Source organism: Microtus oregoni, unplaced genomic scaffold (genome assembly GCF_018167655.1).
Source record: "Microtus oregoni isolate MIOR12 unplaced genomic scaffold, Mior012 000065F_ref0000479, whole genome shotgun sequence".
Lineage (NCBI taxonomy): Eukaryota > Metazoa > Chordata > Mammalia > Rodentia > Cricetidae > Microtus > Microtus oregoni.
Window position 1 is genome coordinate 5672219 of NW_024543875.1, and position 27397 is coordinate 5699615.

A 27397-nucleotide genomic window follows, 5' to 3' on the forward strand; every position below is an offset into this window, starting at 1 on the left:
TTCTTTTTTATTGTGTATGATTGTTGGCAAGTGCTTCTTTTTTTTTTTTTTAAACATACTGCACCGTCTCTCCAGCTCCATAGCTAAGTTTGTAGCTGCTTCCTGAGAACTGGGTTCGCAACCCTCCGCACCTTTCCAAGGACCCCACAGCCCCAAAGGTGGGGCTTTCAAACTGGACTCTGTTGTTCATCTCTCTCAGTCTCTCACTTTTCATGGTGGACCATCTCGGGCCATACCCTGGTTAAACTTCACAGGAGGTCAGCTCAGGGTTCTGATTAAACCTCACATCCCCCCAAACCCTTTGGCCTCCGTCTCAGCTCTCTTCACTCTGCCACCAATTATTGCTGCTATCCTTGATGGTGCCAATTTTGACTTTTTTTTGGGGGGGGGAGGCTTTTGTTCTTTGCTTTTGGCCTTTTTGATACCCTCTTTTGGGAGACCATCTTTTACTGCACACCCCAAGTGTTGTGGCTTGTTCAGAGAGATCTTCCTTAGACTTGTTTGGAGGCAACCTTACAGCAGTCAGGCTCACCACGGTGGTTCTCAGGCTGTGGTGCTTTCAGAAGGATGTAAAATAAATGTTTTTATAGTGTTATTAAGGGTATTTGACTTCACTTGGCTAACATTTATGTACTTTAGTTACATGAAAGCAGTTGTGGGTATAACCGAAGCCAGTTTAGCTTGTAGTGTTCTGGGGTGTACCAGACTGTGACTGTTGGGTCACACATCCAGCCAAACTCTACATCCAGCTTTCCTTTTTTTTTTTTTTTTGAGACAGGGTTTCTCTGTGAAACAGTCCTGGCTGTCCTGGAGCTCACTCTGTAGACCAGGCTGACCTCGAATTTACAGAGATTCGCCTGCCTCTGCCTCCCGAGTGCTGGGATTGAAGGGGTGCACCACCACCACCTGGCCCAGCTTTACTTTATTAAGTCATACGTTAAAAGCTTTGTAAACGAGGCGTGGGGGTACATGCCTTTAATCCCAGCAATTGGGCAGTACAGGTAGGTGGGTTTCCAAGTTCCAGGCCAGTCAGGGATACGTAGTTAGACTCTGTCTAAATAATAATAAAAAAAAGATTTGTAAGAAATTTTGTTAAAATATTTTTTATAAAAATTTGTTATGTTAAGGCAGCAAACTGATTTAAAAGAAATTAGGTTTATTTTATTTGATGCTTGTGAGTGTTTTGCCTGCATGTATGTACATGCACAACATGCATGCCTGGTACTTGGAGGTACAAGAGCAATAAGTGCTCTTAACTACCGAGCCCTCTCCAGCCTCCTGATTATTTTAAGTTTTGAGAAAGAGTCTCACACTAGGCCAGGCTGACATCTTATGCATAGTTCACATGGGCTCAAATTCATGGTAATCCTCTTGTGTTCATCTCCCAAGTGTTGGGATTAGATATGGGCCACTTTTGAGAGTTGAGTTATATGATTTCTTAATGGACTGGCAGATGTTCTCTCCATTCTGTAGCTAGTAGTAAGAACGTGAGAATTTTATTGATAGTTTTCTTTGATATATAAAAACCGATTTCCTACATGTAGTATTTACTAGTCTGCGTATAAATATTTAGAAAGCAGTGGACATATTTAGTTAGCAAAACTTGAGACCTAGCTTTACCACTTAGGTCTGTGATCTCTGGAGCCAGGTTTCAGACCAGGCCTAAATTGCCTTCTATGGAGCAGTCTTCAAATCCAGCCAAAAAGTACTTGGTTACCGCTTTAGCCTCCAGGCCACTATTGCATAAGTGGGCACATCTTGTCTGCATGACCTTGAAATTCTGTCCGCTCTAAATCCATCTCCTAAGAGCTGGATTTACCAATGTGCACCTCTGTGGTTCTTGGGATTGAACCCAGGGCCCCATGTATGGTAACTCTCTCAACTGAACTCCTTTGCCGGTTCCCAGATTTGATATAAAATGGCCTGTAATTTATTTGTCATTCTTGTATAGTTCTGAAATATTATTTATTTTATGTCCTAATCTCAAAATTTGAGATGTATATACTTTAAAAATTGTAATTATTTAAAAAGTCTTTATTCGACATTTTTGGCAAATTTATGAGTACCTGTACTATATTGTTATATTTTTTGATACTTCTAAAAATACTTTTAAGTTTGAAGTATTATCCCTGTGTGGGAAATCCTTTTGTGCCACTATAATTGACCAAACAAAGGATTGCAGTTTCTCACTATCTGAGAGAACAAGAGTTTTTCTTTTTGACTTACTCTTTCTTTGCAGCAATTTTCAGCGATAAAGAGTTCACAGTTGGAGGCTTTTATATTTTTATAGAGTTGAGCCTACTGAGTGGTATAGGAAGCTGATATGTTCTTTTTTTAAAAAAATTGTTTATTTTTATTTGCATTGGTGTTTTGCCTGCATTTATTGTGAGTTAGATTTCACATGCTGGCAAAGTTCAAGGAACCTTCGTGTGTGTGTGTGTGTGTGTGTGTGTGTGTGTGTGTCTGTGTGTGTGTGTGTGCGTGTGTGTGTGTGTCTGTGTGTGTGTCTGTGTGTGTGTGTGTCTGTGTGTGTGTCTGTGTGTGTGTGTCTGTGTGTGTGTGTCTGTGTGTGTGTGTGTCTGTGTGTGTGTGTCTGTGTGTGTGTGTCTGTGTGTGTGTGTCTGTGTGTGTGTCTGTGTGTGTGTCTGTGTGTGTGTCTGTGTATGTGTCTGTGTGTCTGTGTGTGTGTGTCTGTGTGTGTGTGTCTGTGTGTGTCTGTGTGTGTCTGTGTGTCTGTGTGTGTGTCTGTGTGTGTCTGTGTGTGTGTGTCTGTGTGTGTGTCTGTGTGTGTGTATCTGTGTGTGTGTGTCTGTGTGTGTGTGTGTTGCCTTAGGAAATTAGTTTCAGGTTTCTAGAAATCCTGCGAAGTATTTTGAATTTTTTTGTCCCATATCACAGGCATCCCAAGATTTCTCATTTCTAAACTCTAATGTGTCCATTTTTCAAATTCAAGTCTCTTATAAATTTCTGTTTTTAATAATAGCCAAATGGGGGGCCAGAGAGCACTCACTGTTCTTCCAGAGGACCTGGGTTCAATTTCCAGCACCCACATGTCACTTTACAACCATTTATAACTCAAGTTCTAGGGGACCTCATGGCCTCTTCTGGCCTCTGAGGGCACAGCATGCCAGAGGTGTGTAAGACATGCATGCAGGCAAAACATCTATAAGTGTAAAATAGCAATATGAAAAATTAAAGTAGCCAAATGATTTAGTTTTGTTTATGTAGTGGACTAACACCTGGTGCTCCTTGTCTGTACTTACGGATTTTGTAGATGGAGTTTTGGCGTTAAATGATGATGACCTTGACGATGACTGTCAGATACCAAGCTTCCACAAATGTGAGATCTGTTTGCTGTCTTTTCCAAAAGAGTCTCAGTTTCAGCGTCACATGAGGGAACATGAGCAAAATGACAAGGTGGGTATTTCCAAGAGGCCTCCAGAACGAGCGCTCTGAAATTGGAGGTGCTACAGAGTCATGTAAGACAGAATTATAGAATTATAGCTCATTTCATAGTATGTAAACATTTTGCCGTTCTTTTGACACTGCTCTAGTGAATGTCTGTATTGAAATTATTTTTGAGCAGACAGTGAAATAAGACTTTTTGATATCTTGGTTTCCTATACAACTGCATTCAGGGTGGTTATTTTGACATGCTTTTTTCCTTAGAGGGTATTTTGCTTTCAAGTTGTCTTTATGGCATTCTGGAGGCTTTACATTTGTTTAACAGGAGTCAGTACTGTCTTTTGGAGATGACTGGCGGTGAGGATTATACGCAGGACCTTATGGTGTTTGGCATATGTTCTGCTATTGAGCTGCTCCTTTTTTCCCTTCATTCCCTGTGTGTCCTTTTAAAGAGAGAGTTGAACCCTTTTTTGCTAATCCTTCCAGATATGACATAGTGAAAATAGATGGGAAGCAGCTTGAAAGTGCAGTTGAAAGGGCTAGCTGACTTTCCTTTGCTTAGAGAATGGGAGCTGGTCTCCTGGAGAGGCTCAGATTTCACTGTGACGTGCTGTCTCATGGTGATGGTGGAAGACATGGCTGTGCTTTCCCAGTCTGAAAGGCTGCAGAGAGATACCAGCCATTGCTTTGCCTTTCTTTTTACAGGTAAGAGAGAGAATGTTTCCATGTAGAGGGAACTTTGGACTGAGAGAAGCAACTGTTGAAATCTAGAGGAAAATGTCCATGGTTATTTGTTTTTCTAGAAGTGGTTTTGTTTACAATGAATGAGTTGTTAGAAGCAGGAGGAAAACCCATCTACTGGGCTGAATTTCCTCATGTCTCACAGGGCTACAACCCAATGGATTCATTTCAGTGTCACACAGTAGAAATAGTTTTGGAGTTAGGTAATTAGGCACATGCTTATCTTAACACTAGGGAGGTGGAGGCAGGAGGATTGGGAGTTTGAGGCCAGATAATATAATCAAGAAAAGAAAGTCAGTAGTTCTTCTTTTTTTTTTAAATTTATTTATTTATTAAAGATTTCTGTCTCTTCCCCGCCACCGCCTCCCATTTCCCTCCCCATCCCCCAAGTAGTTTTTCTTTTTTTTTTTTCAGTCTATGTTTCTAATGAAAGTCAGTAGTTTTACATGTGGTGTTCTGTTTGCAGTCCTTTGAAAATTCTACCAGAAGCCTTGGGAGCCCTGACTGTTCTATAACTCAATCTATAGACCAGGCTGGCCTCAAATTTACAGAGATCTATCTGCCTCTGACTCCTGAGTGCTGGGATTAAAGGTGTGTGCCTCCACACCCGGTACTTATTATTTTAATAACATCTTTGGAAAGGTCGTAACTCAATTCCTTCTTTTCTGTCAAATAGCCACACCGTTGTGACCAGTGCTCCCAAACATTTAATGTTGAATTCAACTTGACACTTCATAAGTGTACACACAATGCAGAAGATCCTGTCTGTCCTGTGTGCAACAAGAGGTTCTCCAGAGTGGCCAGTCTCAAAGCACATATTATGCTCCATGAGAAGGAAGAGGTAATGGTTTAATGTGTGTTTGTTGTTAATCATCAGCCTGATTTATAGGGGCCAGCTCTAGAAGCTTCTTTATTTAAAAGTGCCACAGCATCTTTACTTCTGATGCCTCAGTCCTTCCTAGAGCCTGTTACCATTTCAGCTGCCTGTGTTACTAGCTCTGCCCACTCTATCCATGGTAAAGATCACAAGTAAGCAAGAAAGACCATTCAGGAGAATATCTGGCCTAATGTTCCAGTGCGGAGGGGCAGCATAGTAGAGTATCTTCTGGGTGACCTGAAAAGTAATCTGAAAAGCCAGATTATATAGCCAGGAGGTGGTTGTGGCATGCAAATGTATGATTGTAATTTGCACCAATCACAGCACAGCTTTCAGGTCCACCAATCACAAAGTCTCACATGAAGACCAATCATAGGCCATGAATTAAACCAATCACATTCTGCTATGTTACTGGGGCGTGTTCCTCACTCTGACCTGCTTGAGAAATGAGCGGGATCACGTAGAATCTTCAAGACTCGTCTCTCCTGGAGTGGTCTTCCCAAGCTGATGCAGTTTGTCTGGAATGATTGTGAGTGGGGCAAGTCTGTAGTAGGAGCTGTGGCCTTGCTGAGATGAAGAGCTTCCTGCAGTTGGAGCACAGTTTCTTTAAAGCAGCTGCGAAGTGTCCAGACAGTGGTTCATATGATGTTCAGTGGGCAGGGGGCTGCCCTGCACTAGGCAGCCTATTCCTCCCAGTTGTCCAGCCAACTTCTTTGAAGGACAGAGACCATCAGAATGCTTACAGCAAAGACGTACCTTTCATATCTGCATTCTGCTTTTCTCAGTAGTGAATGTTGAACCTGCCAAGGAAATGCTCTATCACTGAGCTGTATTCCAACCCATTCGTACATTTTGTTTTATTTACTTATTTAATTTTTAATTTTTGAAACAAAGTTTTCCTGAGTTTTCCAGACTGGTTTTGAATTCACTCTGTAGTCTACACATGCTGTGAACATGTACAATCTTTCTTCTTCAGCCTCCTAAGTAGTTGGGATTACGGGCCTGTTCCACTAGGTCTTGACATTAATAATGACCTCTTCTTAGATGTTTAAGTGGATTTAACCCTGTTAAATGCCCTAGGCAACATGGGAACCTGTTTTGGAAATGGGAACAGAGTACAGGTGGGGGCAAGTTCACAGATTGTCCAGTGCTGCTCAGAGTCAATGATTGTGAAGCTCATGGCTGGGTATGTTCATCTGTGCTGCTCAGCAGTAGACAGGGTTGTGGTCTTTGAGTCAGGAACTGTGAAGCACATGCTAAAAACAAGGGATCTGACCTCAGGGTGACGTTAAGAGAATATGATGAACTGTAGTCTGGGCTGTGAGGTGAAACTTAGGCACGTTAATGCTTTGGAGGGTAAGATCATTGGGTGAAGGTTCTTGAAGTTCTGCTGGTACTCTGTGTTCTGGCAAGGCCCCTTTCCAGGGTCACAGTATAGAACGAACATGTTTTCCCATGGGCACGCTTCTCTATTTTTCTTGTTTTGAAATGGGGGCTGATGTATCCTAGACTGACCTGGAAATCCCTGTGTAGTCTAGAGTGACCTAGAACTTCTTTTCTTCCTACCTGTTCTTCTAGAGTAGCGCTGAGAGTCAGGGATGCTGCACCACATCCTAGAGGAGGAGTGCTGAGAGTCAGGGATGCTGCACTGCATCCTAGAGGAGGAGTGCTGAGAGTCAGGGATGCTGCACCACATCCTAAAGGAGTAGCGCTGAGAGTCAGGGATGCTGCACTACATCCTAGAGGAGGAGTGCTGAGAGTCAGGGATGCTGCACCACATCCAGTTTATGCATTTGGTGAGATCAAAGCCAGGGCATCATACAGTTCAGTAGGCAAGCACTTTAGCCAATCTACCTACCTAGACTAGTTAGTTATATTTCATCTAACCCCAGCTTCTGTGTAAGACACAGAACAGATTTTTTTTTTGTTCTTCTGGTATTCTTTGTACAATTTAAAATTTATTTTGTTTTTCTCTGAAAGAGGGATGTATAGTCTTTCATTATTTCCTAAAGGTTTTGGATTTTCACACAATATTTTCAAAAACTTGCTTTTATTATATTTATTCTTCTACAAACTTCATTCAAGTTCTTTTTCAGGTGGGTTCCAGGTGGAGGTTGCAGTGGTTTACAACTGGTTCCATTGGCTAGGGTCCTTGCTCTGTTGTCATGGGGTCACCAAGGCCTTGGGAATTGGTGCTCCAAGTGACAAAGGAGTACAGCAGTGAAGTGTTACTCCTGGGGCTAGGGAGATGGCTCAGTGATTGGGAGGATCTGGGTTTGGTTCCTAGCACCCACATGGTAGCTCACAACTGTTGGTAACTTCAGTTCCAGAAAATTTGAATTCCTCTTTTGGCCTCTTTGAGTGGTGCATGCATGTGGAACATTTACATGCAGACAAAACACTTACATAGATAAAATAAAAATCAATAATTTTTTTAAAAATTATTCTTTTTTTTTTTTTTTTTTTTTTTTGGTTTTTCGAGACAGGGTTTCTCTGTGGCTTTGGAGCCTGTCCTGGAACTAGCTCTCTAGACCAGGCAGGTCTCGAACTCACAGAGATCCACCTACCTCTGCCTCCCGAGTGCTGGGATTAAAGGTGTGCGCCACCATTGCCCGGCTTAAAAATTATTCTTTTAATGTGTGCTTATTGTGTATAAATTGATTTGAAAATATCATAAAAACACATTTTGATACATGTATTTAGGAAGCATAAGTGACTTTTAGTTTAGGGTTACCTGTGATAGAGGTGGCATTTTTAGAATTTGTAGACTGTTTTCCTCAGTGCTCTGCTGAAATTAATAGTCCCAGAGCCCTTAAGGTCAGTACTCTATCAAATTATTCAAGCTAGGGAAGAAAAATAACTGTAGTTTCTGAATATTAAGCACATTTCCTTAAACTTCACATAATTATTAAAGTTAATGTTCTTTATTGAATTTACTCATCTCCCTTGGAGGGTGCTATAGGATGTTTGGAGAATAGCAGGTGCATTCCCCCACTACTTGGCAGACCTAGCAGCTCACAAGGAGGCTGTGCACATTTGTTGATTGCTGTGATGTAGGGTGTGTTCTGTTTATGTAGGGGAGGAACAGTGTTCAGTGTGGTGAACTTGGAGTACTTGATGCACTGAACATCATTTTGGAGTCCTTACAGAGACTAGGAGAGCTCTGTCCTGGAATGTTGAGGCTTGACAGGACAGTGCAGCATATGGAGGTTGGAGAGGCAGATGAGAGAGGAGTCAGTGTTCATTCCGGGAACTCTGAGGCTGCAGAGCAGTCTTAATCTTGTGTACCCTGGCTCTTCAGAGGTGGTATATTATCAGCCAAGTAAAGTGCTGTGTGAAATTTCCCCCATGACTTCCGCTGGCTCCTCAAGAGCACTATAATTCCCCAGGATAGTCTAGGAGGAGACGTGATACTTCTGATGGTGTGGAGGATGCAGAGACTTCCTCAGTTATCTCTGCGTTACTGAGAGGTGGGAGGAAGGTCCTAGCTTCTTTTGAATTGTCAGGTCAGTAGCAGAGAGACAGTGAAGGCATGTGTTGGCTTTGGTTCTGGAGGTGTGCTCCATCTTCCTTTCTTCATCTGACCAAATTGTATATAAACAGACGTTTTCACATAGACATTTCTGAGAAATGTGTGTGTAATGGCCGTGTAGATTGCTTCCCAGATGTATTCATCTGATCATTCTGTGTAAAAGTAAGAGAGCCAGATGGTAGTGGTGCACACCTTTAATCCCAGTGCTCGGGAAACAAAGGCAGATGGATCTCTGAGTTCAGGCAAGCCAGGTCTACAGAGGAAGTTCCAGGACAGTCAAGACTACACAGAGAAACCCCATCTCAAAAAACCAAAAAGAAAAAAAAAATGAGAGAAAAGGTGGTGGGTGTGAGCCAGAGCAAGAGAATAAGAGTGGGGAATGGGGAATACCAAGAGTCCAGCTCTGTTTTGTAATTTTAAAAAGTATTTATATATTTTCATGAATATGTATGTGTGCCTGAGTTTACATATGTGTACCATGTGCACTCTTGGTACCCAGGGAGGTCAGAAGAGACGTCTTATCTTGTGGACCTGGACTTATAGGGACTTTGTGAGCTGCCAAATGTGTGCCAGGTCCTCTGGAAGAGCGGCCAGTGTTCTTAATGACTGAGCCATCTTTCCAGCCTGTCTTGTAATTTTGAGCCTGAACAAGTGATAGGATTATTAATAAAAAAATAAACATTTTCTCTGCCAAACACATTCATGGATTGGAATGGCTAATTTCTTTCCTTTTGTCAGTATGCTAGGGTAAATTTTCATTATCTTCCAAGTTACTAACAGTCTAGTAGTTTATTAATTCATTAAGTTACTATATTATAATGTCAATTTAAAATCGCTATTAGATTTCTCAAGGCAATTCCCTTCATTTTTAACCTTTTCCTGCAGCAGAGCTATAAGTACAGTTCACAACCTAATTTTGCTGAGCTTTGCATCCAAAACTGGTATACAGAATAATAGGGGGAATCCTGATGGGAAAACAGAAGGGCTGGGGATCTAACTCAGTTTGTGGAGTTGTTCCAAGCATGTGTGACGCTCTGGGCTCAACCCCCAGTACTACATAAAGAGGGTGCTGTGGCATAGGCCTGTAATCCTAGCACCTACCCAGGGGCAGAACAAGGAAGATGGAGAAGCTCAAGGTCGTCCTTGGAACATAGTGAGTTTGAGGCTAGCTGGGGTTATATGAAACTGTGGTCATATCACAGTCGAAGAAAAATGACCTTTCGTGATTTGGAACTAACAGTTTCTGCTCATTGATGGGGTACTTTCTATGTCTGGACAGTTTGCCAGGGTCACAGCAAAAGTAAATGCTGCACATGAAGCTGCACACATGTCCATGGATTGGCGTTGTCCTAGTCCAGCACTTGCCATCTGCGGAAGTACTCATCACTGTCATGTTCTTTTTGTCATCTCTGTATCATTTAACTTCGCTTTGCGCTCTTCTGTGGGGTTGGAAATGAGCACACCAGGGTTCATGTAGTCTGTCACATGTGATAAACTCAGACCCAGCTCCACAGTGGCTAGTCCACTCTGTCCAGCTGGAATGGACTGGAATAACTGCCTTCTGCAGCTACATTAAAAAATAAAACAAAAGACCAGCACCCCACAAGACCCTCATTAAACTAATCATTGTGGCACACACCTTTAATCTCACCATTTGGGAGGTAGAGGCAGTCAGATCTAGCGAGTTTGAAGCTAGCCTGGCCTGCTCAGTGAGTTCCAGACCAGCCAGAACTACAGAATGAAACCCTGTCTAACAAAAACCAAAACCCCAACCTAAAGCAAAAACCCTCATTAAGCAGATGAAATGAATTCATTAAAATATGTATATTACATATTATATATATATATATACTTAGATATAAACTATTCAAGTCCTAAAGAAGACTGGAGAACTTTGATGATATTGGTTTGGGCACATGGTAAGTCCTGTGTGTCTCCTACTTACAGCAGTCTAGCTGCCCGTGTGAGCTATTCAGTCTGTAGTCGTAAGTCAGTGGACAATGAGGCATTTCCATTGACAAATAATCATCTACCTATGTGTTTGGTGGTGTTCTATAGATTATAATCTCACCTAGAATTCCTTCCTGACCTTTATGTGTTGAAGTCTTTCTATTTCTCTGAAGTTTTCATGGAACGCATGGACCATTTGGCAAATGTCCAATAGCCTTTTTGTGTAGAATCCAGTTTGTCTGCGAATTGTGGTTTTCATTTTATCCTTTACTTGTAGAAATGATTTTTATGCATTTCAGTTTGGACACAATAATGCATTTTTGAGGCGAATGTGACGTATGTTCCAGAGGAAGGTGTCATTTGTGGGCTGATGTTCCAAGTGGCACCAGTTCTTTTAAGGAGCAGTGGCTTGGAAATGTTCCTTTTCCAGAACCTCATTTGCTCTGAGTGTGGGGATGAGTTCACGCTGCACAGCCAACTGGCCATACACATGGAGGAGCACCGACAGGAGCTGGCAAACAACCGAGTCCACACCTGCAAGGCCTGTAAGATGGAGTTCGAGACGACGCCCGAGCTGAAGGAACACATGAAGGCTCACTGTAAAGCTAGGTATGGTCATTCCCAGACTAGCACAGTGAAAACCCTATGGGATCCAGAAAACTGGCCTACTTTGCTGTGATTGACTCAAGTTTTTGGTGTTGTAGGAAGAAACGCAGCAACTATGAGCACACAGCTGATTTGTCCTGGTCTTGTTAACATTGTTGACATGTTCAATAGAACTCTAGTTTCCTCACTACTGTTTGGATACATATATATACTCTTGGCCACACTTAACATTTTTTCAGGTTCTTGAGTTTTAGCTATTCTAACTTATGTTGTTTCTTTACCTTTTTTTTTTTAATTTTTAGCATTTATTTTTGACACTTTGATACATGTGTATTTTGATCATATTCACCTTTTCCTTTCTTTCCTACTTCATTTATGCAATTCTTTCTGACACTTCTCATTCCTACTGTCACGATTTTTTTTTTAATGGTCACTGAATTTAGTTAGGGTTACTTGCACGAGCACAATTGTGGGATTATTTCCTGGATCATGAACAGTTTACAAGTGGCTGTGCTCTTGAAGCAAATGCAGCCATTAATAGCCAGTAGCTCTTTAGCTAGGGCTAAGGCCGTGAAAGCTGATTGGTTCAATGCTGTACAGCTCCTTGTGTAGGTTAGAGCTGATTGGTTCAATGCTGTACAGCTCCTGTGTAGGTTAGAGCAGCTCCTGAGTTCCTTGGCTAAGAGGCGTGGCTCACAGCCTCCTCTTCATCCTCTGGCTCTAATTCTTACTGCTCCTCCCCCTCCAGTGTGTCCTTAGCCTTGGAGTCGGGAGGAAGGTTTGTTTATTAATAGACAAGAAGTAAAGGAGGGTGTCCTGGCTGCCTTACTTCCTTTTTCCTGCTGGTGGTGAATGGTTATCACTTTCACTGAGCTGACTTCTTGTCTTTTGTTGTTTTTTGTTTGTGTTTGGAGGGTTTTGTTGTTATTGTTGTTGTTTGTTTTAAAGATAGGGTCTCATTTTGTAGCCGGTGTTGGACTTACAGAGATCAACCTCCTAAGTACAAGGATAATAGTTATATGCCTCCATGCCTGTCATCAAGTTGATTTCGACAGACTACTATAAAGGACAGTGTCAGCAATTGTTTAGCAGCAATGTTATCAGCTTGCCACCATGCCAAACTATAATGGTTAGAGAATGTCTATTCTTTTTACCAAGAAGTGTTGGGAATCTATAAACACGGGGCAGCATGTAATATGCTCCCAGGGCTGTTTAGACAGGGGAACTAGTAGGTTCCTATGTCTTGTCTTTCACTTTCATTTTGCCTGTTGTTGACTAATATCCCCATTATTTTAGTGTCTGACTTGTTTCTGATTTTTGAGACGGGTTTTGCTGCGTAGTCCAGGGTGACCTTAAACAATCATCCTCTTATTTACATCCTGAGTGCTAGCTTATAGGCATGCATTGCTATGTCAGTTTTATATAAAAATACAATGTGGTTTGGGAATGTAGCTCAGTTGGTGGAGGGCTTGCCTCCCATGCACAAGGTTCTGGGTCAATCCCTAGCACTGTGGAAACCAGGCATGATCTTGCATGTGAATCTAAGCAGTAGGAAGGTGGAGGCAGGACACCAGGAGTGTTTTTATTCTCTCTTTACACGTGTGTCTGTATCCATGTGTATAAAATGCATGCTTCCAACATACATTGGGTTCTGGAGCTGATTGGAAATGTATGGGTGATTGCTTTTCTCATAGTCTTAGCAGGAGGGCAGCAGGGTGCCAGGAAGCTGTATGTTCTATGTGTAGGCAATGCTCTCCTACAGATAACATTACTGCAGTGGTGTTGGTGGCTGGAAGGTGACATGTTTGAGAGTAAAACCAACAGCTTTTGAAGATGGATTCGTAGAATCCTGAGTGAGGTCTTAAGATTTAAACCTAAGGAATTTCCATTCCTTGACATGGAAAGGAATAGATTGAAATGGCACAGGGTCCACAGGGTCTTTTTATTTGGTGTGTGTGTGTGTGTGTGTGTGTGTGTGTGTGCAAGAGATTTATTGGGAGAGCGGGGAGAGGGAGAGTCAAAGAGTGAAAGGCAGTCTTGGAGGGGGACATGACAGAGGCAGACAGACAGACAGGAAAACAAGAGGAGCAAGACAGGGGACTGTGATGGACAGGCACTTTTAAGGGGTGTGCATGTCATAACTGACGGTGGGAAGGTATCTGGTGGCAGGTGAAGATGTAACTCCTTGGAGGCTGAGGCAGGGGTCTAGAGTTCTTTCTGATGTTCGGCTGTTGTTGCCAGTCAGACAGTTTCCAGGGAGGTCAAGTAAAGAGTCAGTTGTCTAGCTATGTGGTGAGAGGTGGACATTTGTCAGCATGCAGGTCCTGTTGAGCACAGAAAGCTGTAGGAGAGCATGTCGATGTAGAACTTGTATCTGCATGGGCCTCCGTGACTAAACCAACAAACCATGCTTTACAAGATTCCTTCTGCCTTTGCTTCCCAATCACTGCGAGCAAACCAAGCTTCTATTTTCACCAGAAATGGGCAAAATGAATTTATACCACTCAACTCATAGATGTGTACTTTTGTGTTTGTATGTTGGGCAGACAGATGTTTGACTTATCATTAAAGCATATTGTGATGACCCTCCAGCTAAACTCTGTGGCAGTCTTTCGCCTAGAAACGTGATGGAAGGACACCGGTGACTCAATGTTTTCCCATATGTCATACCAGGGCATCAGGTACAAGAACTTACAATCGGAACATTGACAGAAGCGGCTTCACGTACTCGTGTCCACACTGTGGAAAGACATTTCAGAAGCCCAGTCAGTTAACGCGACATATAAGGATACACACAGGTATGGGAAACATTTGCTTTCAGATGGTTTATTATGTGATTTGAAGGAAGTGTGCTCACTGCTAATTCAACTTGCAGTCTCACCCTAGCTTTTGTGTTCTTTGCTATATAACCTTGGTTCGGTACGGTTAGCTAATTTTCTGATTTCATTCTCTCTGTTTGTCATTTAGTTGCCCTAGATTATAAATGAAAAAATTATGGAATAGTGTTTGGGTCGAGTGAGCTCTAGTCAGTTGAAGTTGACATGGTTGTTACTTGTGTGGCACCTGGGCTACTTAGATCTGCAGAAGTAAAGGCAGCACAGGTCTCTGTGTGTGACAATTTGGCTTTAATGATACATACTACTAAATATAGGTAACTGGCATGGCACTACAGACCTGTAATCCTGCCACTCAAGAGGCTGAGGCAGGAAGATCAGGGCTTTGGAGTCATCTCAGCTATAGAGTTCCAGGCCAACCCAGTCTATAGTGTAAGACCCTGCCTCACAAACCATCAACGAACCAACTAAACAGCATTAAAGTAAAAAAAGCCTTATTTCTCAGTGTATTGTCTTGCTTGCTTGTTAGACTTGCTTGAGTATTTGAAATGAATACAATATTCACAGCTGAATATTCTTTGCCATTTTGTGTAAGATAATTTATGCTCTTATGAAGAATGCACGTGCTCTCTAGAGAATGATGAATGAAATGGCAAATATGTATATGTTTAAGATTAAAATAATAACCACCCGTGCTTTGCCATTTTTTTCTGATCTGATTTGTATTCCATTAGTAGTGACAAAGCAGTATGAACTTGCAGCTTGATTGGCTGGTTGCTTTGACCAGTTCGGATTATGCTTTGTTGCTTTGTCTCTTTTTTTGGTGTTTTGATGTAATGTCTTATGTACTGTATTGCAGAATCACTCAGATAATTTCTTAGCTCATTTAAATGCCAGTATAAAGTTGATATTTTTAGAGCATTGTTCTATATTTCTTAAATCAAGAGAAGAAAAAAGTACTGTTTTTAAAATGTTGGCATAGGAGCTAGTTCCAGGACAGGCTCCTAAGCAACAGAGAAACCTTGTCTCAAAAAAAAAAAAATGTTGGCATAGGGGCATAGTTGAGTTGGTAGAGTACTTGTCTACCATGCATGGAGTCCTGGGTTCAGTTCCTGATACTGCACAAACTAGGTGTGCTGGTATATACTTGCTTGTAATCCCTGCATTTGGAAGGTGGAGGCAGGAGGATCAAAAGTTCAAGGTCAGCCAGGTATTGTACACCTTTAATACCAACACTTTGGAGGCAGAAGACCTGAATTCAAGGCTAGCTTTGTTTACATAGGGAATTCTAGACCAGAAGGGGATACACAAAGAGATCTTGTCTCAAAAAGGGTAAAGAAAAGTTTAAGGTCATTGTTAACTATATAGTGAGTTTGAGGTCATTCTGGGATACATGAAACCCTGTATCTAAAAGAAAATGTGATAAAATGTTGAGTTTTAGAATGTTAAATTCTAGCTTATCTTCCTCTAATAAAAAGATAGCTTGAAGGTTGTTGCATCCCTTAAAGTAGAAAAATGCAAAGAAAATAGTACTTACACTGCTTTCTTAGCATACCTGTAACAGTTTGATGTCTGCCCCTTGAGATTTTTTTCTGCACATCCATAAATACATGCATCAGAGTAGCATATCCCCTGGACACAATGCTGTATACACTTTCATGTGATTTTGGGAATTTGCTATATGTGCTCTTTTTGACATTGAGCTTTTGATCACATATAGTTTTTCTGGCTGGCCTCTTGAGTGCATGGAATGTTGGGGAAGGTGGTTTGCCTAGTACTCAGCATCTTCTTACTAGCATGCAAGGCTCAACCACAGGTAGGCTATCAAAGATGCTCTTAAGTAGAAGAAGGCTCATGTGTTCTCTGCTTGGTCTTTGAGTGGGTGTGCCTCATGTGATGTGATGATGTGATGTGTGGTCTTCTGAGGGGCTACTGCTTGAGTGTATGAACCCCATCCAAGAAAGGAGAGACGCATTTCAGTTAATACCATTAGAACAGAAAAGATGCCATTCCCAGGACCCATGGTTCTTATTGAGCATCCTAGCTATCTGTCCCTCCCAGTGATACCTCTTCTCTAAGATCACTTGCATCTCCATCTCACTAATTTACTTAACCCTGAGGTCGGTTCAGAGAAGTAGGGATCTATCTGCTCACATATTTCCCAGGGGATGGAATTTTAGTGAGACAAGACTTTGAACTAGTTTGTAGTTAAATTTTAACTATATAATTCTCTTTTCCGTCATTGATCAGCGAATGAGTACCTATAGAATGATAATGCATGTGCTGTACTGAAATGAGAGCCATGAACAGAACAGTTGAAAACCTTTCTTTCTTGGCGCGTGTATTAGAAGTAGAATAATAAGTGAACTGTCAGAAGTTACTGACTACAGATCATATGAAGGGAGTTAAGCAGAGAAGGAGAGCAAGGATTACAGGATAGACATGAGAGATTTTGAAATCAACTGGAATTGGTTAAAAGTCATTCTTGGAGGTAATACTGTGGCAGCGACAGAAGAACCACTAGGGAGCAAGCTGTGTGGGTTCTCAGGGAGATGGACAGGCATAGGTGACAGGCCTTCAGTGGACCTGTGTTCTGTGCTGAGGCAAGAGAAGGTTCAGTAGAGAGCAGGTAGAGTGGGAAGGGACGACCTAGCTGAGTGAGAAGCTTGGGAGGCATCAAGCAAGCCCAACTTTCTGTGATCTCATTTAGAAAGGGTCCTTCTGTTGAGTTGAGAGCAGCCCATACAAGGTCTGGTGGAAGCAGCAGGGCTGGCCCGAGGTGACGAGGATGAATGGGGCTGTGCCCTGCCGTAGGCAGTAGTTTGGACAGGGAACAGGGCTGACCTGGGAGTAAGCAGGTTGAGAGAAAGCAAGAACTGCTGTGGGTTTCATTTGGGGTATGGAAAGGTTTGTTTAGGACAGGGTGAAGTTTAAGAGATACCTGATACCTGTGTATATGAATTTCAGGTCCCTGGGAGCAGTTTGGCTGACAGGATAGTTTGTGTACCTTGTGTCTTTCTCTCACCCTAAAATATGCTCACCTAGTGATTATTTTTCTCTCTGGTAGGTGAAAGGCCATTCAAATGCAGCGAGTGTGGAAAAGCTTTTAACCAGAAAGGGGCACTGCAGACCCACATGATCAAGCACACAGGAGAAAAGCCACATGCCTGTGCCTTTTGTCCTGCTGCCTTTTCTCAGAAGGGGAACCTGCAGTCCCATGTGCAGAGGGTCCACTCAGAGGTGAGCACTGTGTTTGGGCTCTCAGAGTGTTAGACGTCTCTTGAGTTAATGACTAGCCTGAGAAAAGTATGTTACAGTTTTGAAAAATGAAGATTGAGCTGTGTACAGTACCCTATTTCAGCAAAAATACTTTGCTGGGAACATACTGTTTTGTTGTTCTTGACAGGTCTTGCTATGTGTGTGGTACTCAGAATGCATTCATAGCAAGCACTCCAGCTTCCTGGGTGTTGGAATTGTGTGCACCACTGTTCCAGGCACTTTGGGTTTATTATATGTGGAGAAATACAAAATCTTACCTCGCCCTCTTACTTTTAAGGAGTATTTAAAAATGGTAATATCTTTGATAAATGTGATCTATCAACCATGATCATCTATTTCAGCAACAGACACTATCAAGTGTAAGAAGAGAAAGACAAGAAGTAAAACAGAAAGCACTGACCTTGCTGTAGACAGAGTGGGGCTGGCATTCGGCCCCGAGGCACACTTTACACGGACCTAGCTGTATGTTCTTCCTGTGCTATATGAGTCAGCTCAGATGGCCGCCGTAGGCTGTTGTCTACAGTCCTGCTTAACTGTAGAGCCCCTGGAAGCATTTGCATTAAGTTTGTTTTTAGGACCAGTGTGTCTATTATTTAGAGTGTCTTAGTTATGACCTAGTTATAGACTATAAAGGAATATTTACTTAACACAAATGTTTACACCATGAATCATTTTATTTTTGGGGAATATTATTTTAAGGTGTGTGACTTGTTTATGCTGCATTTGTTTAACTCTGTGAAGCTGTGTTGCTGTGCTTTTCTTTAATACCTGGTGGTCCTAATAAAGAGATGAATGGCCAGTAGCCGAGGCAGGAGCAAGGATAGGCGGAGCTTGCAGGAGTATAAATAGAAGGAGAACCAAGGAAGAAGAGGAGTGAGAGAACAAGGAGAGGAGGATATCAGGGGCCAGCTACCCAGCCAGTCACAGAGTAAGAAGTAAAGAAAGGTATATAGAAATAGAGAAATATAAAAGTCCAGAGGCAAAAGGTAGGTGGAATAATTTAAGAAAAACTGGCAGGAAATAAGCCAAGCTAAGGCTGGGCATTTATAACTAAGAATAAGCCTTCTTGTGTGATTTATTTGGGAGCTGGGTGGCAGGTCCTCCAAAACTCCAAAAGAGTAGATCAACACACAGCAGTTTATTGTACAGCAAAAACTATCGTTAAGAGCAAATACATATCTTTAAAGTTTTTCATAGAATTAATCCCTAAGTACCACTTTAGTGACTGGGGAGTTAAAACAATGTAGTAGAAATTGAATGACTGACATATAAACTCAGCACTCTGGAGGCTGAGGCAGGAAGGTTGTGCGTTTGAGGACAGTGTGGGCTAATTAGCAAAAGTTTCTCTCAGTAATGACAATAAAAAACAAAAATAAACCCAACAGAAGCTCCCTTAGTAAGAACAAAGCTAGGCCTTAGGGGATGTGCTTGCTTTATAAGCGTGAAGACTTAAGTTTAGTTTCCAGAATCCACATGGGGTAAAAAAAAAAAAAAAAAAAAAAGCTGGGCGGTGGTGGTGCACGCCTTTAATCCCAGCACTTGGGAGGCAGAGGCAGGCAGATCTCTTTGAGTTCGAGGCCAGCCTGGTCTAGTTCCAGAACAGGCTCCAAAGCAACATGGAGAAACCCTGTCTCAAAAACCAAAACAAACAAAAAAGCCAGGCATGATGGATACATGTAATCCCAGTACTGTGGAGCTAGGGACAGCTTGCTGGCCAGCCAACCTAGCTGAATCTGCAAATTCTAGACCATTGGGAAGTTTTTTTTCCAAAACAAAGTAGATGACTCCTACCCTAGGTTGCCCTTTAGCTATCACGTGCAGATAACACACACACACACACACACACACACGGGGGGGGGGGGTTAGATCTGATTTGTTAAAATTAAAAAAAATACTTAAGATTCAGCATTCTATTTTCACTAAATTATTTTTCTCTTAAGTCATGAAATAGTGATAAGGTACTGACACTGTAATTTGGTCAAGTCATTCTTGTGAGTTGCCTTTGAGTAGAGTTGATCACTGAAGAATAGTTGTGTGTTTATGTAGCACATATTTCAGAAATACCTTTCTGGCACCCTAGGGTGGTCCTCTGAGACACTTGCTAAGACTCCATGTTAGGAGAACCTCTGCAGTGTGTACAGTGGGGACATCGTGGGACTTGTCTTGTGATGGGAGACTTGAAAGGGCCTCTTAAAGAGGCACGTTAAAGCATTATCCAATCCTGTGAGACGTCCATAGCCTTCAATGCTCTTCTTTTCTGAGACCGGTTCTTCCTGTGCAATTTCAGGCTGATGTCAAACTGACAGAGATCCACCTGCCTCTACCTCCTGAGTGCTGGGATTAAAGGTGTATGTCATCATAGCTGGTTTAAATTTGGGTCTTAGGAGGTACTGCAAATAGGTTAGAGGTGACTTGTGTATTTTCAAGCCTTCCTCGTAATCATGACGGCAACTAAGGTTAGGTTTGAATAATAGAGAATATTTGGGATATAGTCTCTGATCATAGATGTTCTTACTCATTTTAATTAATTGTAGTCTGTTTCTGGCTTAGTTGTAGTTATTAAAAATAATCATGGATAGATGTTGAATTTGGTGAGAAATTTACCAATTTTAGCCACCCTTCCATACCTGTGCTAGGCCCCAGAAGCTCACTATACAGAGCTCCCAGCTGTACCCAGCCTTCGCTGGGGAGCATGTTTAGCAATCTAAGAAGTTGGGGACATATGATGACATTTTGATGTTTAAACTATGATAACAGAAAAGTTTGTTTCCTCATTCCTAGCCGCTTTTTCATTTAGAGAAACACTGAAATTTCAGTTGATATTAAACTAGTAATAGTGATTAAGTAGTTGTATCATTGATTCTTAAGCTAATTTAAAACAAGCAGAATACCCATTGCTAGAGCTGTGTATTATCTCATGCTGATGGAGGGCTAAATTTTCTTTGCTATCACTTAAATATGCTCATCTATTGACTAAAAATTAAAAAAAAAAACTACTTTTTCTTTTTTTTTAAAGGTAAAAAACGGGCCCACTTATAACTGTACAGAATGTAGCTGCGTCTTTAAAAGTTTAGGTAGCTTAAATACTCACATCAGCAAGATGCATATGGGTGGACCCTCCAACTCCACAGGTTCTACAGAGACTGCACATGTTATAACGGTAAGCTTAATAATTTAAATTTAAACAACAAAAGCTTCAAATATCATTTTAAATATGAATTTTTGAATTACCAAAAAGTATGGTTAAAGTTTTGTATATAAGGTGCTACTTTTTTTTTTTAATAAAATTTATCTGTCTAAAGTTCAGGGTGATGATACATAATCTTGATTTATGGCTTATCATTTAAACCTTTAAAACAGAAAAAATTATCAGAAATTTATAGAATTCAGTTATTGCAGTCAATGCTGATGATGACTATTAAATATTGTTTATCTTTAAGAGTTAATCCACTTTGTAGGTAATGTTTCTCATTTTCTCATGTGGAAGTAATAGTTTCTCCTAGGTCTTTTGGGATACCAAATTCTGCTTCCTAGTACATGTATTTAGAAATGGAATGACTCTAAGTCATCCTCAAACATATTACCCACAAAAACACAATCCCACACAAATGCACACATGGACACACACACATTTTTGTTTGTTTTTTCCTAGGATTTTTTAACAGCTTTAATCATAACTTCTACCATACTTTATCAGTTGATAATAAATTCCAAAATCTAAGCCTAGGATGTGGTATTATTAAAGTTGAGTACACAGTACAGAAGAATTTTCATGAGTGCTCATGCGTGGGTACATGGTGGTAGTGTCTTTGCTTCCTTTATTCAGTGCTGGCTAGAAACTGGGTTACACATGGTGTCCTTTGCTCTAATTTTTTCTTTCTCATAGTTTAGTAGTTATGGATGATTTCCACAGTTTATTTTTAGAGTGCTATAAAGCTTTATAAATAGGAATAATTGAGTAATTATGAAATCATAAAAATTCTATTTTTGGATTTACGATTTTTAAAAAATGAATATTTTAGTGTGTCAGTAACCAAATAATAGTTTCACCATTTCCTTTTTCAGTATGTAATTCTAAAGGTGATTATACACAATAATCTGGATAATAATTTGTGTGTGGTGTGTGTGAGAGAGAGAGAGAGAGGGAGAGAGAGAGGGAGAGAGAGAGAGAGAAAGAGAGAGAGAGAGAGAGAGAGAGAGAGCGCTGCATCCATAACAGGATTGTTTCTACTGAAGTGAGGTACTCGCTTCAGAAAGCCACTCCTGCTGCATCTGTTCTGCTTCTGTTGTTCCCCTTCTATCCTTCACAACTCTCGCCATCTCTGGCTGTTCGTTTGTGTCTCAGAAGACAAAGTTACCGCACCTTTCCATGCACAGCTGGAGAAGGCTTTCTTTGTAATGCATGTGACCAAGTGTATGCATCAGAGTTCTTTAGAGGAACAGAACTTACAGAATGAATTCCATCCATCCTTCCATCCATGTATCTATGTGTCTATCTATCTATCTATCTATCTATCTATCTAATTATATGCCACCTCCAGGGGAATTTATTAGAATCGCTTACAGGCTATGGTCCAGCTAGTCGAACAGTGACTGTCTACCAACAGAAGTCCAAGAATGCAAGAATGCAGTAGCTGTTCAGCCCATAAGGCCGGTGTCTCAGCTGGTCTTCAGTATACCCCAGAATCTCTAAGAATTAACTCTAATGCCAGTGAAGGACTTTACTTGCAAAGAGAGTGTGAAGACAGCAGGCAAAGAGAGCCAGCTTCCTTCTTCCATGTCCTTATATAGACTGTCCACAGAAGGGGTGGCCCATGTTTAAGATGGATTTTCCCAACTCGAAATATTTAATTGTGAAAAAAACCCTCTTTGGGTTTCAGTACCATATGCAATAATCAGTGGCCACCACACCAAGGAACCTGTTTGTTTTTTCTTAAGTTTTAATTTTTTTGTTTGACTAGTCATTTTCACTCCCTCCTCTACTAGAACTCCTCTTCTCAACAAGTTGCCTTTCTGGCTTTATGTTTTCTTTCTGTGGATGACCAGTGAGGTTAATTTGAGGCTCTTGCCTGAGTATGGGTATGAGCTAATTTACTGGAGCAAGTGCAATTATCAATGGCTATACCACTAATAAGACAACAATCCTTCCTTCTGTGAATTGCTAGTATTCCTCCAGAGAGGAACCTCAGAATGAGATGAGGAATCCAATCTTGTGACCATCTTGTTCAGATAACCACAGCTCCAGTGAGTTTATGAGTGGGAAGGCTATGTCAGTGTCATCGTTTGGGCAATACATTTCCCCATCCTCTGGCTCATATTCTTTCCATCCCCTCTTCCTTGGGAACCAGCTCTTCAGTGTGGTGTTAGAGCACAGAAGACTTTAGTTTGAGGGACTAAAAGGCCATTAAAAGCGTCTTGAGTCTCATTTGATAGTTTGTTATTTTTAGTTTGGTAGAGTCAGGCCCCCCCTTTCTTTTTTAAAAACTATCCATCTGTCTGTCTATGTATCTACTATCTGTTTGTCATCCATTGCCTGGAGGTAAGTTCTTTGTGGTTCTATGGAGGATGGCAATGTTTTTTTTTTTGTTGTTGTTGTTGTTTTTTTTTTTTTTTACAATTTTTATAGCACTTTACGAATACTAAGTATTTCTAACTAAAAAGTAAGTACAGTGACCTCCCAGTAATCTTCTTACTACCAGTTGCTCTTGTTGCTAGTGAGCACCGTGTGTTGCTGTGGTACACTTGCTGTAATTGATTGAGTACTTTGGATATATTACTCCTGTGTAGCTACCTTTGGTCATGTGCATTCTGTAGGTGTAGGTAAGTATGTCCACCTCTGCAGGACTAGGCTGAGAACTTGCACTACCCCCAGCCCCCAGCTGCCTTTGGACTTGGCATTTCTGTTCCTGAGTTCTGACAGGAATTAGGCTATATTTTCCAGTATGTTCTTAGCTATAGTATCTCAGAAGTGCGTTAAACGTTTTGACCACATCGCCTTCCTTCCCTTTCTTTGCCACTGTCTTTCCTTAACATTGTGCTTTTTTAAAACATTCACTCTTTTTTGGTGGATAATGGAAAGATGAGCATTGATATCATCTCTCACCTCCATGAGGACTCCTAGACGGTTGTAGAAGGGTTTATTGAGTGCATTCTTTTAAGAGCCAACATTGCACTTCACAGAGATCACTGAGGAATTGCATCTCAGTTTTTGGGAAGCAGTAGCTTTTGATGCCATTAGAGAGGGTGTTCCCTTAATATAGTTTGTGTTTAACTTGGAAGTTGCATTTTTAATGAAAATGTTGCTGTGTTCCAGGCCACGATCTTTCAGACTTTGCCTCTGCAGCAGGTGGAAGCCCAGGTCTCATCAGTCTCTAGTCAGCAGAATTCTCAGGCAGTGACTGATGTCATTCAGCAGCTTCTGGAACTGTCTGAGCCGGGGCCAGTGGAGGCACAGCAGTCCCCACAGTCTGGGCGACAACTGAGTGTGACAGTGGGCATCAACCAGGACATCCTCCAGGTGAAGCATGCTTACCTGCTGGGCAAGGCGTTTACATTTGGGTTCTCAGAGATCAGGGTTTATTACTGAACAGTGGAGATGCAAGGAGGCTGGTTTAAAAATGTGGCTACAGAGGGCTGGGGAGATGGCTCAGTGGTTAGGAGCATTGCCTGCTCTTCCAAAGGTCCTGGGTTCAATTCCCAGCAACCACATGGTGGCTCACAACCATCTGTAGAGAGGTCTGGCACCCTCTTCTGGCCTTCAGGCATACAGACAGAATATTGTATACATAATAAATAAATAAATATTTTAAAAAAATGTGGCTACATTGAAAATGATGGCAGTAAAACAAAATATGTCTGTGTCATCACCAACAGGAAGTGTGCTGAGTTCTAAACAGTTCGGTAATCTGTACATTTAAGAAAAATGGAAACTTTTTTTTATTCCGTAAATGAACTAACTGGACATTGGTAGGTTCTTTAAAGCTTGTCCTGTGTCCATCCCTGTTGAGAGAGGTGAAGAAGTGTTCCATTCTTCCTAAGATGCAGGTGTACTGTATAGAAGGTCCTAGGCATGTATAGTGTAGAGACACAATGTTGGCTTTGTGTAGCTAGTGTGTGAATGAATGGCCCCAGCACCTCTGGGAAATGAGGAGGAAGGAAGTTGATTGTACTTGCTTAGTTCTCCCAGCTCTGGGCAGAGTGCGGCATTCACAGATACTTCACCTCCAGAGAGGCAGGCGCTGCAGGATAAGTTGGTCAGGGTGTCAGGAACTCTGGTTGTGCCTTACAGGTAGACCTGAGATAACTTGTGACCCAAGTATGTTCTGAGCTAGACTTCTGAATGTTAATTAATGACTTTCGAGCCCATAAATTTAAGAAATATAACTACTTATATTATGTTTTGGGTGGGGTAAGATGTAGACTATTAGAAGGGGTGTTGCAGTCTCCAATAGTAAACCATTTCTTGGGATTGTAGAGCTTTTTTCTTAGAGAGGAGTTAGAGTTCTGTGGGTAAGACTATGGCATCTTGGGGTAGCTTTTGGTAGGCACATTTGGGCTGTCGGCTTTTCTAACCTTATAGTTTTGTTCTGTCTCAGCAAGCCTTAGAAAACAGTGGGCTGTCTTCACTTCCAGTTGCAGCACCTCCCAGCGACTGCAGCCATGCTCAGACGTCCACAGTGTCTCCTCAGAGTCCACATGCCTCTAGTGTCTCTGCTGAGCAAGCCGATTCCATGGATGCAGAGCAGGAAAAGGGACAGGAAAGTCCTGAGAAGATGGATAAGAAAGAGAAGAAGATTATGAAGAAGAAATCACCATTTCTACCTGGTAATTTGCTGTATAACTTTTCCTTTCCGATACTGTGATGGTGTTATCTTTGTGTTAGTGAATGTGTTTCCCATTTTTCTGAAGTGGCATCTTCATGGCATGTTCTGAATCTTAACTATAGTTGACTGGTGTTGCAAAGTAAAAGGTGACACCACAGCATGTCTTGTGTCCTCCTTGATTCAGAAGGCTACTCCTATGCCTAGTTACAGGGCTGGATTTCAGAGTGGGTCTGTTGTAGCTAAAAGTATTTTATGTCCCCCTGGTTCCCCTGGACTGGCTTTTCTCTGCCCACCTGTTCCCAAAACCACTTATAAAATAACTACTCTGAGCCAGGTGGTGGTGGTGCATGCCTTTAATTCTAGTACTCGGGAGGCAGAGACAGGCGGATCTCTGAGTTCGAGGCCAGCCTTATCTACAAGAACTAGTTCCAGGACAGGCTTCAAAGCTACAGAGAAATCCTGTCCCCAAAAACCACTCTGAGGCTTAATATTAATTATATACTCTTTGGCCTATTAGCTCTTAGACTTCTTATTAACAAGCTCTTATATCTTAAATTAACCAATTTCTATTATTATATATTTTACCACGAGGCTCATGGTTTGTTACCTCATATCTTGCTTCTTGGGCGGCTACATGGTGTCTTCCTGACTCTGCCCTCTTTCTCCCAGCATTCAGTTTAGTTTTCCTACCTAGCTCTATTCTGCCCTGCCATAGGCCAAAGCAATTTCTTTATTAACTAATGGTAATAAAATCTTCACAGCATAGAGAGGGGAATCCCACATCACTCTGTTTTCTTGCTGTTTCATCTGGGTGCTTCTAACAACTCTACATCCATTGCTCCTTCAGTTCTGGATCTGGCTGCCCTTTGCCTGTGACTCCCTTGTCCCACAGCCTCCTGGACGACTGCTCATTCTTGCTGGGTGCTACCACTCAACAGTTTCCAGACCTTCCACCTGACCTGCTAGCCCGTCTTACTCCATGCCACCCTTTCCCGCTGTTCCAGGTCTTCCTACCCTGGCCCACCCTGTCCTCAGGCTTCCTTGCACTGTTGTAGACATCCCTTACTTTACAGTTGGATGCCTGCTGTCCCAGCTCTGCTTTTTGGGCCTTTTCTGCACTGAGAATGTTTTTCTCTTTACCCTTCTAGTCCCTGTAAAACTCCGTCTCTCAAGACTCTCTTCAGTGTGATGCCCGCATGGAGCTCTTGATTGAACTCTTTCTGATCCCATCTTGTACAGCACACACCGGATGGTACGATGCCTGCTGGCGATTGTTGGGAGGGCCTCTTGCTGCACTGCATCCCTCTAGCCTGGAGTGTGCTTTGCTCACTTGACTCCTCTGGGTTGCCTGTTGCTTTTTCACAGCAGTGGGTATTCACAGACCTCTTTATATGACTGTAGGTCTTGGGCAGCATGGCCATCTCTGTGGGCATATCTTTCTCATCAGTGACCTGTGAATGGGGAACCCTGGTTCCTCATTCAACCCAACATTGCAACTCCATTCTTTTGTTCCCTTTGAGCTGGTCACTTGCTCCCTGTGACAGAAATAGGATGGTGAAATGAAGAATCCAAGTTTCATGGTCTATAAAGGAAAAAGGAAAGGATAAAACATTTTTATATGTATATGCTTCTTATGAACAGATGCAAATTCAGAGCCCATGATGTGAAACCTTTGAGTTATCATGGTTCATGTCTAGTTGTTGTGCTAAATTAGGGACAGTCTCGGATCTTCCTGCAGACCGCTGACTGAGGAATAGTCTGTGTGGGCTCATGCACAGTGCTGTGACTGAGGTTCTGAGAGAAGCAGCTCAATCCGGGAAGGGGTTGTTTTGTGTCTGATCATGTTGGGGAAAGTGAGGTAGCTGGTGTCATTGCATCTTCCTGCCAGGAGGCAGAGAGACATGCTGGTGCTCAGCTCACCTTCTTTCCTCATTCAGCCTGGGACCCCAGTCTGTGCAGCTTCTCCACCCACATTCCCCACATTCAAGGTGGGTCCTTCTTTCTCGGTTAGATGCCTCTAGAGACAGTTCACACGTATAGGTGGGATTCTATACCCATTTAACTTAATGATGAGAATTAACTCAAATAGTGTCTTTTATACCAGTGAACATGGTTTTCTACCTATTGATATCTTAGATTCTAAAGATCTTGTAAATTTTCTGTTGGACTTCCTCTTTTATCTTACTCTTTGGGGGGGGGGCATGAATTGTCTTTAAATTGCCTTTCCTGTTTTTTGTTGGTATATGGAAAAGTGATTGCGGTTTTTTTTTTTTATTGATTGTGAATCCAGCAGCTTTTAATAACTTTTTATTGTGGCAGTTTGTTTCTAGACTTTGTGTTTTCTATGTAG

At 41.8% G+C, this 27397-nt stretch overlaps 1 protein-coding gene across 6 annotated transcripts in view; it reads left to right on the forward strand.

The window, feature by feature from the left end:
- The window catches only part of Znf236 (zinc finger protein 236), an 89951-nt gene that overhangs the window by 2171 nt on the left and 60383 nt on the right, over positions 1-27397 (forward strand). For all 6 annotated transcript variants that reach the window (XM_041640813.1, XM_041640814.1, XM_041640815.1 and 3 more), the window contains exons 2-9: positions 3275-3417; positions 4823-4987; positions 10936-11114; positions 13785-13909; positions 17013-17185; positions 20241-20384; positions 23538-23741; positions 24820-25048. In XM_041640813.1, the coding sequence (XP_041496747.1) occupies positions 3275-3417; positions 4823-4987; positions 10936-11114; positions 13785-13909; positions 17013-17185; positions 20241-20384; positions 23538-23741; positions 24820-25048 (1362 nt within the window). The remainder of the gene's footprint in view (positions 1-3274; positions 3418-4822; positions 4988-10935; positions 11115-13784; positions 13910-17012; positions 17186-20240; positions 20385-23537; positions 23742-24819; positions 25049-27397) is intronic.